General features: G+C 40.7%; 1 protein-coding gene across 2 annotated transcripts in view; it reads left to right on the top strand.

Annotated features, from left to right (window-relative positions):
- CRPPA (CDP-L-ribitol pyrophosphorylase A) overlaps positions 1 to 19,024 on the top strand; it is a 253,954-nt gene that overhangs the window by 99,400 nt on the left and 135,530 nt on the right. For both annotated transcript variants that reach the window (XM_074195414.1, XM_074195413.1), the window contains exon 6: positions 4,322 to 4,416. In XM_074195414.1, the coding sequence (XP_074051515.1) occupies positions 4,322 to 4,416 (95 nt within the window). The remainder of the gene's footprint in view (positions 1 to 4,321; positions 4,417 to 19,024) is intronic.

Below are 19,024 nucleotides of genomic sequence, written 5' to 3'. Positions count from 1 at the left end.
CATCTTTTTCTTTTTCCTCCTCCTCCTCCTTCTCCTCCTCCCACTATTATTACTTCTATTACCCAGCATTTAAATAGCACCTACTATGCTGAGCTCTTTGCAATTAGTATATCATTTTATCTATTCAACATTCCTGGGAGGAAGGTACTATTATTATCCTCATTTTGTAGATGAGAAAACTGAGTAGACAGAGCTTAGGTAACCCTAGAAAAGATCTCATAGCCAGTGAGGATGTGAGGTGGGATTTGAATTTGGGTCTTTCTGACATTAGGGCCACTGCTCTGCCATCTGTACCATCATCTACCTCATAGAAGGCAAATAACAAGTTTTTCCTCTTTCTCTGATCTGATTTAAGTTTAGACCTAGCAATGAGATCACTGGGTTAAGGAATATGCATAGTTTAGTCATTTTTTTTTGAGCATCAATTTTCAGGAATCCTGGACTAATTCATAGTTACATCACCAACAGTACATTAATGAGCTTATTTTTTACTGGCCTTCCAGAATTTATCATATTTTTTTTTTGTCAACTGTGCTCATCTGATGTGTATAAGGAGGAACCTCAGAGTTTTTTTTAAATTTATACTTCTCTAATTACTAGTGATTTTTTAGCATTTTGTATATGGATGCAGATCAACTGGATTTCTTCCTTTGAGAGCTACCTCCTTATATTCTTTAATCTTATAGAGAATAATTTAGGGTCCCATGAATTAGAATTTATGCTTTATAAATCTTGAAATTGAGACTTTTATCAGAGAAACTTATTGTAATCATTTTCCCCCATTAAAATGTTTTGCTTCAATTTTTAGCTACTTTGGTTTTGTTTGTGCAAAACTAATTTTATATAATCAAAATTGTCTATTTTATTTTATGTGATCCTATCAATTTCTCTTCCCCTGTCCACAGAGGTGAAAGATAAATCCTTTCCCCTCTTGTTTATGATATGACCTGCTGGTTCTTCCTCCTGGTCATCCTCATTAATCCTGGTTGTCATCCACTTTTGAGGTCACTCTCCATTCACACTGCAGAGCTCTTGTATGCAGTCATCCATTGAATGTAATCTCTGCAGCCGCTTTATTTTTGCCGTGTTTGGAATCTCCCACTCTTATCCTTGGCACATTACTTAATAAATGTTGGTGGACTAATTTTCATATTTAGGAATTAATACAGACTATAGAAGCCTCAAATGAGAAAGTATATTGGTAGGAAGCAGCTGGGAGCCAGGAAGACCTGCCAGTCACTGCTCTAAGCATGCAAAAAGAAGAGAGATGGTCCCTGCCCTCACAGAATTCCAGTCAAATGAGGGAGATACTATGCAGATATATTCAGAGCCTGCTCCATGCAGGAAATAGGAAATAATGAAGAGAGAGAAGGCACTGGGATGAGGAGGGGATAGGGAAGACTTCCTGGAAAAGGGAATTTTAAGTGGGATTTTAGGAAAGTCAAGTGCGTCAGGAGGAGGTGTGGTGGCAGGAGAATGTCCCAGACCTAGGTGATATCTGGACAGATGAAGTATCTTGTTCATGGAACAACCAGGACACCAGAGTCATTGGATGCAAGGGTGCAGGTTGAGGAGGAGGTAGAAGAATGTCAGAGAGGTAGGAAGGTGGGTTCTGGAGTCTGAAAGAGCTGAGTCCAAACATCATCTCAGTTACCTCCTTGTTATGTGGCTTTGGGCATGTTAGCTCCCTCCTGTGTGCCTCAGTTTCCTCATCTGTGAAATGGGGATTGTGGCAGCACCTCCCTGGCAGGGTCATTTTCAGGTTCCAATGAAATTATGTTTATAAAATACTATTATCACAATGTCTGACCCACTGGAAGTATTAAAGAAAAACTTCTTCCCTTCTCTTTTCTTGTGGGGATTAAATGAGATCCTATTTCTAAAGTTCTTTGCAAACCCTAAAATGATATAGAAATGCAGGTTTGTTATTATTTTGTGATTCTGCAAATTTGATTGTAGGGAAGTTTGTGACTGTTCTCCTGCAAAGATAGCAAGAAAAGAAAAAGATATATTTTAAAACATTCTCAGTTGCATCCTTAGTATTATGCAGAACTCAACAAAAAGGAGTGTGTTTATTTGTCCACTCTTTGGAAAGTACCTGAATAGGTCATGAGCTGGCTAATTCCCATTGTCCTCTACAGTCTATAGGCTGAAAGGCCAAGATCTAGAAGGGACCTTTTGAGTTCCAAATCCCTCATATGACAGATGAGAACACAGCCCCTGAATGGTAAGTGGCTTGTTTGGCCTCACACAGGTAGGAAGTAGCTGAACTGCATCCCCAGGATGCAGAACTGGCTGCCAGAACTATCCTGCTGATTTTTAGTGAATTTAAGGATTATTACCCTGTTAATTGATCTCCCAAATATGGAAAACTTAAATTTATTTTGTTTTGTTTTCCATGTGCTGGATTTCATTTGGATAAAATGTTTGATAATAACACGTATTGGTTTGGTCCAGTGGTGGAAGGAGCTCTGATTATCCAAAACAAGAATAGTTTGCCTCCCCTGCTCTCTGCCCTCTGCTCAGTCCTCACCTGATGGATTTTGTCCTTTTTTTGTGCTATATTTTAAAAAATTGACAAACTTGAATGTATAACAAGGAAGGACCAAGTCTTGGTTACAGACTGATGGGAGTTCAATGTTGACCTGGATCCTTGTGGCTATCTAGACCATCCTAATCCTGAAAAGAATTGCCTGCTAGAACACAGATGAGACATGTGCTCTAGCTTCTGCCTGAAGACCTAGCCTCTCTCCCTCCCAAGGCAGCCCGTCCTACCTGTGGACAGTTCCAATGAGTGGGAGAAGTTTTCTAAAATGGTCTTGTTCTACCCTATTTTCTCCAAAATAAGATCCAACATGCTTTTCAGGATGCTCATAATAAATCAGCCTCCAAAATAAGTCTCAGTTAAGATTGACAGCCAGACCATTACAACACACAATGAATGTATTGAATTATGAAATGATACTATTAATATATAATTAAATATAAATAAAAATTTTGATATTAATGCTTATAATAATTTTTTTGTAAATAAAAAGTAATACATCTGCTGAAAATAAGCCTTAATCTTTTGGAGCAAAAATTAATATGAGACCTGGTCTTATTTTTGGGGAAACTCAGTAGCTCCTCTAAGCCCAAGCAGAATGAAACTAATCTCTTAAACAATGATGGATTGAAGAAAGTTGGGTTATTTTGTCTGGAGAAGAGAAGACTTGAGGAAACTCATAGCTGCCCTTGAATGATGGATGGATTGTCTTGTGATCAATGGATGAGGCTTCATCTCAATTAGGAGTTCTTACCCCTCAATGTAGGTCCAAGATGCTTGAAATGGCCCCCCTTCTCAGAATTGTCTTCCCCCACCTTTTTTAAAAAATGCAACTGAAGGCCAGAGTTTAGTGAAAATAAAGATGCAATTTCCCCCATCTAAGTTCGTGAACCCCCCCCCCCCAAATTATCCCCAGACCATCTGGACCTCTATGAATCTCATGCTTGCTATTTTAACTTGGTGGTGTTTTAGAGGATAATAAGAATACCTAGTAATTCCATCGTGCTTTTAGTTTTACAAAGCATTATGGAAATGTGCATCTCATTTGATTTTCCCAGCAACCTTGGCAATCAGTTCTATTTGAGGTTGAGAGATATTTAGTGACTTTCCCAGGGTCACATAACTAGTTAGGTTCAGAGGTGAGATTTGAATTCAGGTCTTCCAAACTTCCAAGTCCAGTCTTCTGTGGGATTTGGTTCAATATAAATAGCTAATTGGCACTTTTAAAAACTGAATTAGTTGACTTGTTAGATATCATGTTCTGCATCAAAATTCTTTCAGTATATACTTGATCTGACAAGGATAGCAGAAATGACTAGGAAGTTGAGCTTAGTAACTTCTATAATTCCATCTATCCCATGAGCCTTGGATTCACCTATTTTTATTCCTACCCTCTTTTTTACAAAAGAGAAAGATGAGTCCCTGGGAAGCCTTGTTCAAGGTAAAAAAAAAACTGGATCCTATGGTTTTGACTTTTCAGTTCAGTGCTTTTCCCAGGTTAAATAAAGTGGCATCTCTGGGGATTCCCCATTTCAAATGTTCTCCTGGCTTCCCCTATCTCCTCATATTATATTTATTTATTGACTGTGGGAAGAAAATAACTAAGAACTTGGTAACATTAAAGCCCCATTCTCTCTTCTGTTGCATGAAAACAAGATATTTTGCCCATTTCTTTGAACAAAGTACTTGTAGGAATTGAAAGTAAGAATTCAGAAAAATGAGTTTTTCACCTTCATTGTATTTATATCTTGTTCTTTTTCTCCCTCTTCATTCCAGACAAGATTTCACAACAGATTTGTGTTGTCACAGACACAAAAAAAGATGCTGTATGCATAAGTTTTCTTCAAGAATTGCTGAAAAAACAACTTGAAGTAAGTCCTTGGCCAACCATCTTTTTTTGTTTGTTTCTTTTTGCAGGGCAAATGGGGTTAAGTGACTTGCCCAAGGCCACACAGCTAGGTCATTATGAAATGGCTGAGGCCGGATTTGAACTCAGGTACTCCTGACTCCAGGGCTGGTGCCCTATCGACTGGGCCACCTAGCTGCCCACAAACATCTTTTTTTTTAAAATCCAGATCATGATTTTGTTTTCCTTTGCACTTTCCCAAGGACTCCTACTGAAATGACCTTGAAATCACTTTGTATCTATTCTCTATTTCCTTATATAGACATATTTTATTTGTTTCCTAGACTATAAGCTTTGGGTAGTTTCATTTTGTTCTTTATCATGTGTCTCCATGGTTCCTGACACAAAACAGATTCTTAAGAAATACTTATTTAATGGATTAGTTTGGTTAAAATACTATCATGTAAGAAAAAAAAGTGATTTTTTTTCTTAAGTTATCTTATATTAGGTTTCTTAAGTTTTTTATATTCTGTCTGACTAGGGAAGAGCAAAAAAAATCTGCTCTTATTTTTTTTTTTTTTTAGATTTTTCAAGGCAATGGGGTTAAGTGGCTTGCCCAAGGCCACACGGCTAGGTAATTATTAAGTGTCTGAGGTCGGATTTGAACCCAGATACTCCTGACTCCAAGGCCAGTGCTCTATTCACTGTGCCACCTAGCTGCCCCTCCTTATTTTTTATGAAAAAAGAAGTGCCAAGGTTAGTGCTGCATAGAGTTGGAGAGAGGTGATGAAGTTGAGGCTTTGGAAATGGATTTGAGTCATGGACTGAGGCAAGAGAATGATAGGGTGAGGTGAAGAGAAGGGAGAGGGACCCTCAGAGAAGAGGGTTACTGGACCTGATCCACAATGACTCCTGAGAACATATTGTGGAAGGCTTTGCCTCAGTCTATGGTCTGGAGCAGGTGGATCCCCTTTATAACTTTTATGCCTCTTGAGAGAAAAGTCAGGGTAGTATGGCTTATGAGACATCTCCTTGGGCATGCTTAGGTTTTATTCTGTGAGCTTTACACATTGGATCAAATATAGGGACTTCTGTTGGCTCGAATCTTTGAGAGGAAGAGGGTCCCAGTCCCTTCAGATCTTCAAGTGGAGGCTGAATGGTCACTTTGGGGGGGAATCTTGTAGAAAATTCATGTTCATGTATGATGATATGTGATGGCATCAAAGTTACTGGCAACACTGAGCCAGTTGGGAAAAAACAATTAAGATAATAAATAATGTTGATGATGATGATTGCTTCTTGAGAAAAATGGAGGAAGAGTCACTGAGGACTTGGGTTCCTCCTGGCACTGCTCCTTACCTTGTGCTTGACCCTGGACATGTCTTTGCTCTTGCTGGGGTCTTTCCAGCTCCAGGTCTGGGACTTGTTGATGCTTACTGACTTGTCCCAAAGTGTACTTGTCCAAGAAAACTTGTCCCTTGTTTTCATACCGAAGTCATAATCCTTTTGGGAGACAGCCAGCACAGGGGTATGCATTTCCTTTCTAGGCAAATTAATGAAACATAGGTCTTTAGCATTTGGCCGATGTCAGAATACCCAGAATATCATTGTGAACCAAATCATCCTGAGTCCTTCTAGGAGCCCCAGTCAGAGAAGCTGATGGCTCAAGGCACCCAGTAGTGAGTCTCATATATGGAATTAAAAAATGAGAGAAATCTATAGGCAGGATCACACATTTTCAGATCTCTTCATGAAGATAATGAATGCCTGGCTTGGTTGGATTCTCAGTCCCTAATGGACCCCAGTTCACTTTACATTAAAAAGAAGCCATTGAATACCTCCCCTCCAGAACAAAATGCCTCCTACTATGTATCTGAAGAGCCAGGGTCTGCTGGACTGGGTCAGCCAAGAAGACCTGCCTTTAGGTTCTGCCTCTGACCCATCCTGGTTATGTGAATTATTTCCTCTTTTGTTGTTCCATGCAAGTCAATGAGACTCTTAGGTGTGGAGAAGGGCAAGACTCTCATGGCAGTGAAACCCAGTTCCAGTCTCCCTCTCTGTTTTCTGTCTAGTAGACGTGTATATCCAAGCGCAATTCCTCTTAAAGAGTGCCCTTTAGACACTGGTGTGGCCAGAGTTCAGTTTCTGCTTCTGTACTGTGAGCTTCTAACACAGTGCCCAGTATGCAGGTGCTTCATAAATGTTGATTGGGTATAATGAGCTGATGGGTGTGATGAAAGCTGTCCTGCAATTACTGCTCCTCAGATCTTTGGTTCCTCAACGAGGGACTGGAAGGACCCTAGAAGGGATGTATTTATTGGCTCTGTATTTGGAGAACAGTCCCCTTCCTCCACTTACCCCTTAGAAAACTGAGAGATGAAATGATGCTGAAGAAGGGAAGGATTATGATTTTATGGAAAGAGAATGAACTATTCCAAGCATAAAAGACAGCCACAAGGAATGTAAATGGCCCAGGGAGACATAGAAGTTGCTTTTCATTTTTGGCTATTTCTAGTTTTCTTTCTTTGTTTATAATTTTTTCAGCTATCAAAATATATATTTTCTTTCCCTCATGCCCTCCTCCTCCCCATTCCCCCCCCTTTTTTGCTGGGCAATGGGGTTAAGTGACTTGCCCAAGGTCACATAGTTAAGTAATTATTCAATGTTTGAGACTGGTGCTCTATCCACTGCACCACCTAGCTGCCCCGCTCCGCAGTCCTTTTACAAATTAGCATGATCATTGGTCTGCATCCTGAAGGGTCCATCACCTCCTTCTCAGAAGGCAGGTAACACCCTTGATCCTCAGAACAAGCATTGGTCATTGCTCTGTCAGAGTTCTTGAGTTTTTCAACAGTTGTCCGTCCTCATTTTCAACCAGGTCAGTTGATTCCTATATTGTGACTGATACTTTTACTCCTTGGTAATTTTGTTGGTGTGTGTGTGTGTGTGTGTGTGTGTCTGTCTTAGGGGAAGGGGGTGACATCATTGCTGTGGAAGTCTAATAACCTGCAGGGCATGGATGGGTGGTGCCACACCACACAATATACAATAGCTGGGTTGTTTTATTTAGAGCAATTGAAAAGGGGTTGAAAGTAGTTGAAACTAAAGTGCTTACATTGAGCAGGGATGTGGGGGTACAATTTAAAGAAGCAACTTGAAATTGTGTTTTCATATTAGCCACATAGTAAATATCTGGAAGTGATTATTGGTACTGTCTGAATTTAGGAGTTGACCAAGTAGGGAGAACATGTATACATTTTTCAGGCTATGAAACCTTGTTATTTTTCTAGTTTTTGCTTCTTTCTCTTTTATCCCCTGTGGTATTTGAGATATTTTCCAGAACTTAGAAGGCAGGAGTCATCATACCTACCTTAGTTGAACCCCGAGGAGAAGCTTGGCCCTGTCTTTCATATCTTGGACAAATAATGAAATATGAAATACACAGTAGGATTACAACTGAGGGATTGGCCTAATGGGAAGGAGATGGGATCCATTCCCTCCTATCCCACTTCTTGACAGTGGTCTGTGCATTTTTAATGTCTTTCTGCATATGGGTAATAAATTAAAAATCCAGAATTTCAGAAGTGATTTCTAGGATCATCTAGTCCAGTGGTGACAAATTGATGGGCCCAGTGATGGGCCCAGTGTGGCTTTCTGGAGTGAGGCTTGGATCAGATGAAAATGAAATTGGGAAATGCTTAAGAAAATAAAATTCATTATAATGTAGATAATATGAGTTGGTGGTTTGAAAGTCAGTATATGGCTAGCAGAAATCCCTTTCTATTTGAGTTTCCCACCATGGATCTAATCCAACTTATCCCTGAAGAAGTATCCCCTCTACAGCCTACCTATGAAGGAGTTTGCTTGTAGTCCTCCATGCAGGAAGAACTCATCATCTCCTTTCCTCTTCTGAGTAGCTCTCCTCATGTCTAGCCTGCACTTCTGCCTTTGTGACTTCTGCCCTTCAGTCTTCTTTCTAACCTTTAAGTCAAACAGAGTCTGCTTCAGTAGCTGGTCCCTTTGGGTGGGGTTAAGTGACTTCCCCAAGATCACACAGTTAGGCAATTATTAAGGGTCCAAGGCTAGACTTGAACTCAGGCCCTCCTGACTCCAGAGCCGGTGCTCTATCCACTGTGCCACCTAGCTGCCCCCTCCAGCCTCTGATACTTGTTAGCTGTGTGACCTTGGGCAAGTTACTTCACCCTGACTACCTCTCATCCAGGGTTATCTCCAGTCATCCTGATCAGACCCAGATGGCTCTGGAGGAGAAAGTGAGGCTAGTGACTTAGCACAGCCCCTCTCACTCAAATTCGATTCACATATTTGTCATGACATCACCTCCATGGTATAATGGTCCTCTTCAAGAATGAAGGACAAACATTGGAATTAGGCCTCCATGGGATGAGCTCACCAGTTCGCCCTGTACACCCACATCCGCAGTTCCTTCAGAGGTGATGTCAAGGCAGATAAAATAATTCAGAGTTATGTATAATGAGCCCCCAAACCACTCCTGAAAGAAGAGAATATTGAATAAGAGGCTTGGCTGCCTGGGCACTTTTCATTTCCATTTCTCTTATTCATTTGAATCCAAATCATACAGTGAATCCATCAACTGTTTGGCAGAGCACTCCTGGGCCTCCCTTCCACAATAGTGCCAATGGCATTGAATGGGCTCCATTTGTGGTGAGGGGCGATTGGATGGAAAGCCACCAGGGATGGATCAAGACCATTACATTAATTTCATTTGGGACGTTGGCCAGGATCACTGATCAGTTCTCTAGAGGTAAAGGAATAATATCAATCATTGGACCACCGAGCTTCAGAGGATGGTATTAATTAGGTTCATACTGTAGTTAATAAAGCCCAAACTTTAGTATTATAATTACTTGTCCAGAGTCTTATATAATTATGAATGTGTATATCACAAAGGTTGTGTTCCAAATGAAAGATACAGGAAGATAGTGGGTGGTGCGGTGGGGGGGGGGCACAATCCTCTTGAAATGTGGCCTGTCCCACATCATTTATTCTCCCTGCATTAAAAATATCTTGACCTTTTAGACTTTATTTTATCTTTCCAGGACAACAAACTGGAGGATTAATTTGAAAAAGTTGAATTCTGTATTCTCTGACATTTAGATATGAATTAATTATTCATAAATGTAGACTACTGTGATGCAGATTTTATTTTTAGAAACATAGCACTAGACATTTTTTTCTGATTTGGTTTTATATGATACTTAAAAACCAAAATGAAACAAAACAAAAATAACTTTTAAATCCATGACAAAAAAATCAAAACTTGAAAAATAGGACTCCCAAAGCCTCCCTGGGCCTCAAGTCCTTTTAAAATGAGGGAGTTTGACCTGTTAGCAGTGATTGCCCATCTAGTTTGAGAGCTACTCTATTATGCTTCTCTGATAGATCATTTGGGTAAAAGAATTTAAATGCCTCTGATTTTCATTGATTCTTTTTATTTTATTTATTTTTATTTTTATTTTTTGACTTTTGCAAGGCAATGGAGTTAAGTCACATTTGGGACGTTGGCCTAAGGTCACATAGTCAGGTAAAATATTAAGTGTCTGAGGTCACATTTGAACTCAGGTCCTCCTGACTCCAGAGTCGGTGCTCTATCCACTGTGCCATCTAGCTGTCCCGATTTTCATTGATTCTGTGAAATTTCTATTTTTGAATATTTTGCCTTTATTTTTATCTTTGACCTTTTATTGTTGTCTATTGTTTTTATATCACCGTGACTTCCCAGTCATAGCCTTACCTCTGACAAAAAAAGAAACAAAACAGACAAAAGCAATAGACTCATTGCTTGATCTGGCTTGACAGTGTCTATAGCATTGTGCATACCTAGCTCCTCACCTGCCCAAGAAAATGTAAGCTGCATTTCCTCAGCCCTTCCCTGGGGCCAAGATCAACCATTACATTTGGGGAGTGTTTGACTTCATTTTACTGTCTTATTTTTTTTTAAATTGCGTATATTATTGAAATCATTGTCTTCCTGGAGATGTTTACCTCACTTCCCTTTGGTTCATACAAAGCTTCAGTCAGTCCAGAAGCATTTATTAATTGCCTCCACTATGCTAAATTCTGAGAATTAAAAAAAATAGCAAAAGCAGAACCTGTCCTCAAGGAGTTTAATTTTTTTTTATTTCTAAATTCTCTCTCTCTTCCACCTTCACCTTTCCCAGCTATTGAAAAACCAAGTTAAAAAAAACAACTTGCTACACAGTGGTCAAAAAAACAAATATGGTCAAGAAAAGCACACTCCTGCATTAGCTGTCCAAACAGTGCTACTTTGGGCACCTGCCCTCCCTCAGCTGTCTATGGGGAGGCTTCTGCCCATCTGCTTGCTACCATTGGTTTGAACAGAATTGCCAAATCTTGTTTGCCTTTGTGAGAGTGTCCTTATTGTCTAAATTGTTCTCCTGGTTCTATTCAATTCACTTTGAATCAGTTCCTTCAAATCTTCCCAAGCTTTTTGGAAACCATCTCCCTCATCATTTCTATCAACAGAGTGGTATTCCATGATGTTCATAGGCCACAACTGGCCAGTCCCCAATTGGTGGGCTTCCCCGCAATTTCCAATTCTTTGATACCACAAAAGGAGCTGCTGAAAATATTTTGGCTCTTTCTCCTTTTCCTTTCACCTCTTTGAGGTACAAATGCTGTAATTTCACTGGGTCAAAGGGTAAATACAATTTAATTACTTTTTGGATACAATCTCAAATTCACTTTCCAGAATAGTTTCTGGAACTAGTTTATGAACTAGAAGATTACATTTTAATGGGAGACATAGCATTTCCCAGACATTTCCTCACCATCTTGCCACCACTCCAACCATCTCATCCATTTCCTGTATTCTTTGCTGGAACCCTGGACTCTACTGACCCTTGGTCCCCTGTCTGATCGGTGAGTTGTTCTCTCATGTTACCAAGAATCAGCTTCTGAGTCATTTCCTAATTGTTTCCACTCCATTTCACCTCCCTCCCTTTCTCCCTTCCTTCCTTATTGTCCTTGCCATGTATGGAAGGCACTTCTGTTTGCACCCCCAACATCTGGTGCTTAAAAATGCTTGTTGATGGTTTGGTTGGTTATTGATAACTAGTAAAATCATCCACGTGCTTTGGTGAATAATGACTTCATTTTGATAGACATTTTTTGACATAAGATGAAAATCCTGAAAGATGTAAAATTACTAAATAGAACAAATGTATGCAACTATAGTGCTTTGCAGGCATCCAAGTGCTAAATATATGACCTACTATTGTGAAAGGTCATACTGAACCAGCAGAGGGACCCCAGTTGGGGAGTGCAGCTCATAGGAGCTCATGGGTCAGTTGGGATGATCGGGTCAAGGACCTCACCATCTCCAGCTTAGCAGTCAGGAATGTTGCCTTCTCCCTCCTGAAATCCTTCAGATTTCAACTTCTTGATCACCTGTGACTCTGGTCCAACTGCCCCAGCATGCTTTTTGTCTCTGTTAGACTAGAAGGTCTTTGGGAGCAGAGTTTCTCTTCACCAGTAGGCCTTTGGAGTATAAATGGAAAATTGGAGGTGCTTAATGCTTGCATTTTTCTTTTCATTTGTTTAAACATTTGACTTTCTTCTCTATGGAATCTCCCAACTTCTAGTGTCCTCACTCCTAAACTATCTTGTAGTGTTCCACCTGTTATATTCTTGCATGGATTCTCTTTAGATTTATGCAGTCCATTTTCATCCATACTTGTCTTCATTAGAGTATGAGCTCATTCATTGTGCTCCCTATCCCTCAGGACCCAACATTGCCTCCAGCACCTGCTAAGAACTTAATACGTGTTGATTGGTAAAGATATAAAGTAAATGACAAACTGTGGACAGAAGCCCACAGCTCACCCAACATTGGCTAAGCACCAGCAGTAGAGATTCAGCCATGAAAATGAAATAGTTTCTGCCCTCAAGTAGCTTCCATTCACTTCTCACAGCCTGTTTGGAAAAATCTATGTGATGAGTAATAATTGTGTCTTTCCTTAAAATTTCTAATTTCTGATTTCATAATTGAAATCATCTTGAAACTAGTCCTTAGATATGCAGAAATTCAAACATTTCCCAAAGCCAAGTTTGATTGTTTTGGTGGGGGAATGTTGCGAATTTTTTTAGAATTCTTGATTTTTCTTTATAATTTTTTCCCAATTGTAGTTTAATCTCAGTTTACACTTTATTTATTTATTTATTCCCTATTTTGTTCAAATTATATTTTTATACATTAATAAAATATTCTTAAGAATAAACATAATACCCCCTCCCCCAAAAAATATAGACCCACATGAGCGATAAAGGAAAGGAAAGAAAAATTAAAATTAAAAATAATAATAATAATAGTAATAATAGTAGGTGTAGCCAGGTGGCACAGTGGATGGAGCACTGGCCCTGGAGCCAGGAGCACCTGAGCCCAAATCTGACCTCAGACACCCAACAATCACCCAGCTGTGTGATCCCATTGCTCTGTAAAAACCAAAAAACAAGAAGACCCAAAATAAAATAAAATAAAATAAAATAAAAGTGCTTCATTCTGTGTTCCAATACCTCCAACTCTGTCATGGGTGGATCACATTCTTTATAAGTCCATCACAAAAGCTACTTCCATATTTTTTCACCGTTGCCATTACTGATTGCAATTCCCTCCATTCGTACTTCTCTACTATCAGTTACTATATTTTCTCTCTCCTTTCACTCTGTCTCTTCTGTAGGGTAGCTGAGTGGCGCAACAGACAGATCCCCAGCCCTGGCGCCACCCCTTAGACCCAGCATCCATGCGGCCCTATGATCCCAGACAGGCCATCCAATACCAGCCCCTTGTAGGAAGTAAAAAAGAAAATGTGTTATATCTGACCACTCTACCCCTCCATGGTCCATCCTCTCCTCCATCACTCACATCCCCCCCTTTACCCTGTCCCCCTTCTCTCCTTCTTACTCCAGATGCCTATACCCCATTGAGTATATATGCTGTTTCCACTCCTAGACACCTCTAATGAGAGCAAAGATTCTCTCATTCCCCTTCACCTTCCCTCCTTCCATATCATTGCAATAGTTCATTGTAATAAAGAAAAATCTTATTACATGAAATATCTTAGCCTATTCTACCTCTCCTTTTTCTTTTTCCCATTATATTTCCCTTTTATCTATTGACTCCATTTTTACACCACATTATATCTTCAAATTCAGCATTCTCCCGTGCTTCATCTATAAAAGCTCCTTCTTCCTGCTCTGTTAAATGAGAAGGTTCATATGAGTATTATCAGTATCATTTTTCTATGCAGGAATATATGTAGTTCATCATCTCATTAAGTCCCTAATATTTTCCCCTTCTCCTCCATTCTCTGTGCTTCACCTGAGTCGTTTATTTGAAGATCAAACCTTCTGTTCAGCTCTGGCCATTCCAACAGGAACATTTGAAATTCCCCTGGTTCATTGAAAGTCCATCTTTTTCCCCGGAAGAGGACATTCAGTTTTGCTGGGTAGTTGATTCTCAGTTGCATTCTAAGCTCTTTTGCCTTCCAGTATATTATATTTATATTTATATTTAATGTAGTTGCTGCTAAGTCCTGTGAGATCCTGATTGCAGCTCCATGGTATTTGAATTGTGTCCTTCTGGCTGCTTCTAATATTTTCTCTTTGACTTGGGAGTTCTGGAACTTGGCTATAATATTCCTGTGGGTTGGTTTTTTGGGATCTCTTTTTCAGGGGATCGGCGGATTCTCTCCATTTCTATTTTGCCCTCTGCTTCTAAGATATCAGGGCAATTTTCCTGTAGTAATTCTTTGAAAATGATGTCAAGGCTCTTTTCCTGATCATGACTTTCAGGTATTCCAATAATTTTTAGATTATCTTTCCTAAATCTGTTTTCCATATCAGTTGTTTTTTCAATGAGATGTTTCACATTTTCTTCTAAGTTTTCATTCTTTTGGTTTTGAAGTATTGATTCCTGATTTCTGGTAAATTCATCAATCTCCCTGAGTTCTATTCTTTGTCTGAAGGATTTGTTTTCCTCAGAGAGTTTTCTTATCTCTTTTTCCATCTGGCCAATTCTGCTTTTTAAAGCATTCTTCTCCTCAACAACTTTTTGAACTGTTTTATCTATTTGACCTAAGCTGGTTTTTAGCATGCTATTTTCTTCAGCATTTGTTTTGGATTTCCTTGACTAAGCTGCTGACTTCATTTTCATGTTTTTTCCTGCATCTCTCTCCTTTCTTTTCCCAGTTTTTCTTCCAACTGCCTCATTTGATTTTCAAAGTTTTTTTTGAGCTATATCGTAGCCTGAGCCCAATTTCTGTTTTTCTTGGTGTCTTTAGATGCAGGATCTTGTGCTTGCTCATCTTTAGACTGCCTGTTTTGATCCTTCTTGGGCTCACAGGCAAAATATTTCTCAATGATGTTCCTCTTTTTTTCTCTGTTTGCTCATTTTCCCAGCCTAAGCCTGTTTTGGGGGATGCTTCCTGAGCTTTTGGGACACTCCCACAAGGATTTCAGTGTGTGAGGGTCTGTCCTACGTCCTGGTCTGTCAATTACCATAAGTGCCCCCCTCTGCCACAGGGCTGAGGTGGGGGGGTGGCCCTGCTATTCTATGGGGTCCTAGACTGCGATCAGGATCTGAATGTGGTCAGAGCCCTAGAGTCCTGTTCCAAGGACAGAGGACAGAGGTCAGCAGTCTCTCTCCACTCCTCTCCCTAGGCTCTGCACCTACACATGGGGGCTCCTGCATACTGGCTCTGCCTGCTTCGGATTCTTGGATCTGGGCTGCTGTGGCCATGCTGCCCGCTGAGTGCCCTGAGGGCTGGGCTTCACGTGCTCACTCTGGCAGAGGTTCCCTCTCCCCCGCTGATCCCCCAAGTTGTGTCCAGTGCTCCCCAGGGTGTAGATCAGGAAACTGCCCCCTCTCCTGTGAGCTGCGGCTCCCAGCACCCTGAGGCTGCCTCCAGGAGGCTGAAGTTCCTTCACTCTGGCAGACCACCCCTCTAACCTCGTGAAGCAGAGCCTTTCCTCTCCTTTCCAGGTTACCTTGGGCTGGAGAACTGCCTCACTGGATCCCTCTGTGGGTTCTGTCTCTCGAAAATTTAGTTGGAGACCTCAGTTTACAAGTTTTGAGAGACAGCACCTAAGAGACCATCCTCTCCTGTTGCCATCTTGGCTACACCCCCTCAATTTATACTATTGATAAATTAATTTTTTCTGTACATATTAATTGACTCAATAGCATCATATTATTAATGCCCAAAACTTCCTGGAAAAGTTGACTGATTTGAAAAATTACTTTTTCTTTTGTATACAGATTCACTTAGTAACCTTATTTGGGATGAACATATGCAAATGTAAACAATTATATTTGTTTTATGTGCAGGTTTTGAAGGTTTGCAATAGCAATATTTTGGTTGGGCATGCAGAGACACAACATTTAAAAATAGCTCACTACTGGGCTCAAACTTTTCTTAGTTAATTGTGGTATTTATGCAAGAAATAATTCTTCATTAAGATTTTTATGCACAGTAAGATGGCTCATTATATGTTTTACCTTCAGGGGTTTCACAGAAACCTTTTGTATTTATGAGAAGAAAGAAGTAAAGAGACCGAATTGGGGAGAGAAGATGGGAATGTGTGTACAAGAGTGAACAACTAACCATTTTAGCCTGTGACTCAAACAAGCGTCTAGGGTGATGTGAAAATCAAATAAATTCAAAATCAAGAAAAAGAGACTCTAAATGTTTGTTTACTTATTGAGATACAAGGTCAAATTCTGGTGTCTCCTCTCAAGCAGGAGTAGCATTATTGAAGCCTTAAAACTTTGGGTTAAATTAATTTTCTTTAGGTATACAGGACAATGAGAGATCAAAACCTCAACTTTTGGCATTAAATTTGAAAGATGAAAGTCCAAAACATTATTTACAATTCCTTGTGAAGATCTATAGCTTTCTGGCTGGAGTCATTCAAATATGTTTTTGTTGTTAAATCATTTCAGTCTTGTCTGGCTCTTTGTGATACTGTTTGGAGGTTTTCTTGGCAGAGACACTGGGATGGTTTGCAATTTCTTTCTCCAATGTGTGCAACAGAAATTCCTAAAGATATGGAAACATTTCCTTAATGTATCTCTCAATAAGGGATCAGAGTGTAGGGACTTGAAAAGCCAACAGGAATCTTTTCTTCCAGATAATGGTGAGTGGGGAGAGCTGTTGCTTGACTGGATACGCCAATACTTTGGCAGGTGTGTAGAGGCTGAACTGAAGAGGAGAGGGATTGGAGTCTGGAGAACCAAGAGTCCAGTCAGGGATAGATGGGGGAGTGTGGAAATGGGATTGAGAAACCTTGGTGAACAAGGAGACACATGGGATTCTTGAGAGTGAAGATTTGAGGAGGACTCCAAGGGTGACCACCTGGACCACAAGAAGGATAGCTCATGCTGGAGATAGCATTTGGAAGGTGTAGATTGGCAGATTTCACACTTTCATGCTGATTGGTTATAAGTGTGAAACTGGTTTGTGCCTTTCTTTGATGTTCCTCCAAAACTAGGGAGTTTATTGTAAAATATGTTTAAGTGTTCTGTGTCCCAGTTTTCTGGAAGAACGAGATGTTCTGACTTGGGGATTGTTTTGAGGGCCTGGAGGTGTGGTTATTGCAGATTGCCATTCCTCATATTTCCACACTCAAGCAGAACCCAAGGAACACTTGCCATTTTTCTGATTTGCACTTTGCTTATTTAACTTGTCAAAGAAGACATTGATTCATTTAAGCAAATTGTGAAGCTTTTTTTCTCAAGCGTGGAGAGAGAGTTCATGTTCTGGTTGGTGGGAGACAGCATAAGGTAAATGATTGGGGTTTAACTACGATCATACTAAATCTTAAAAGACAAGTGATGAACACAGAACAAGAGAATAATTATATGGGGGGGGCTTTCTAGGAGTTGGTATGAGTGGAAGGACTAGCAGGATGTGAAATACTGTGAAGATCCCAGTGCTAGAGGCTGTCAAGTGCAGCTCCCTCCTTTTACAGATGAGGAAGCTGAGGCTGATAGAGGTGAATGACTCACTGAAGGTCATACAGGTTGTAAGCCTTCAAGGTGGCACCTGACTGCATTGACTTTGGAGGTGGGGTTCTTTATGTTTTATCTCAGCTAACTGGAGATGGTGGGGCAAGGTGGAGGGAGGATGAAGGATTAAGCAACAAGAAGCTTTGAGCCAAGGTAGTAGGCCATAGATAGAAACTGGAAAGTTAAAAGGAAGGTTGAATGTGAGTTGCTGAGGTAAGCTATCTGGATAGAGAGAGTCAGCAGGCAATGAGAATGTAGGACTGGGCTCAGCATACAGAAATGGTAACCAAAAGATGGTCAGTGTGGTTGAGGATGCCGGGGGAAGGATCAAGAGAGAAGGAAAAGGTGAGGATATAACATATGCTTGAGAGTGGAGGAGAAAACCAGAAGTGAAAGGAATGGGAATGGAGCTCTCAGAGAGAGAGGAGGAAAACCAGGAGAGATTGTCCAGGATGGTCCCTGAGTCATCAGTCATGTCAGTTGGGCCATGCAAAGGCCATTGGGGTTGACCATAGGGAATTGGTGAGCTTGGTGAGAAGAGTTTGGGATGAAATCCTAATGGAGGGCATTAAGGAGAAAGTTTGCAGTGACCAAATGAGCTTTCTCTCTAGAGGAATTCAACAGGAAAGTCAGCACTTAGGACCAGGGCTTTCTTTCAGCAACTTGATGCTCATTGTGTGCTAGGATGCAAGGAGTTGGCAGCCTTTCTGGGTGGCAAGCTCTATCTTCATTGCTTCATACCCTTGAGGGGGAGGGCGGGGCTGGTTGGCCCTGCCATGGAAGGTGCTGTTCTGTGAGGAATGCTAGGTGTGTGTGTGGGTTGGGGGCACACCTTGGGGGAGTGTTTCCTCAGACCTTCCCATCCTAGTTGCTGATCCCATGGAAAATCAAGAGGAGAAAAGTGGGGGATAGGATATAAGCTTCCACCAACTCAGCACGCCTATTCAAACATCTCTTACAACCTCTGCCAAAGGCAGCCCCCCAAATTCCCTTTTCTTATACTACTTCCCCCTCCTCATGAGTGGTTTCACCTGGAGTACCCTCTGGGAGCTCTGCTAAAAGGAATGAGTAAAATGGGGTGAAGGTTGAAGGGGAGGGTGTCAGTTTTCAAAGGCTGGTCTTTTATTGCAACTTTCAAGACCTTTCAAGGTCTACAGAAAAGTGAATTCTCTGAGAGTCTCATCAGCTTATATATTGGGTTATTTCAAGGATCTGTAATTTCATGTGCCTTGACTCCCCTAACACTCACCCCTTATTGATGCAAGCAGACCTCAGACCCTCAAAGGGCAGGTCTTAGAGGCCTGCCATGGCCCCCAAAATGGCCCCTGTGTCCAATCTAGTTCTAAGACTCCCTGAACTTAGTGAGTTGGACATAGGATGTTAGAGGGTAGAGCTTGGGAGATTCTCAGAGATGATCTGGTTCTTGATTTTATACACGAGAAAACCAAGACCCAGGGAATGGACCCTGTCCAAAGCCTCACTAACTGAAATATCAGAAGCAGAATTTGAACCTTGGTCCTTGGAATCCAAAGCCAAGGCTTTTTCCACACACCACCAGGCAAGTGCT

Source organism: Macrotis lagotis, chromosome 7 (assembly GCF_037893015.1).
Source record: "Macrotis lagotis isolate mMagLag1 chromosome 7, bilby.v1.9.chrom.fasta, whole genome shotgun sequence".
NCBI lineage: Eukaryota > Metazoa > Chordata > Mammalia > Peramelemorphia > Peramelidae > Macrotis > Macrotis lagotis.
This window is presented reverse-complemented; position numbering and strand designations above follow the sequence as displayed.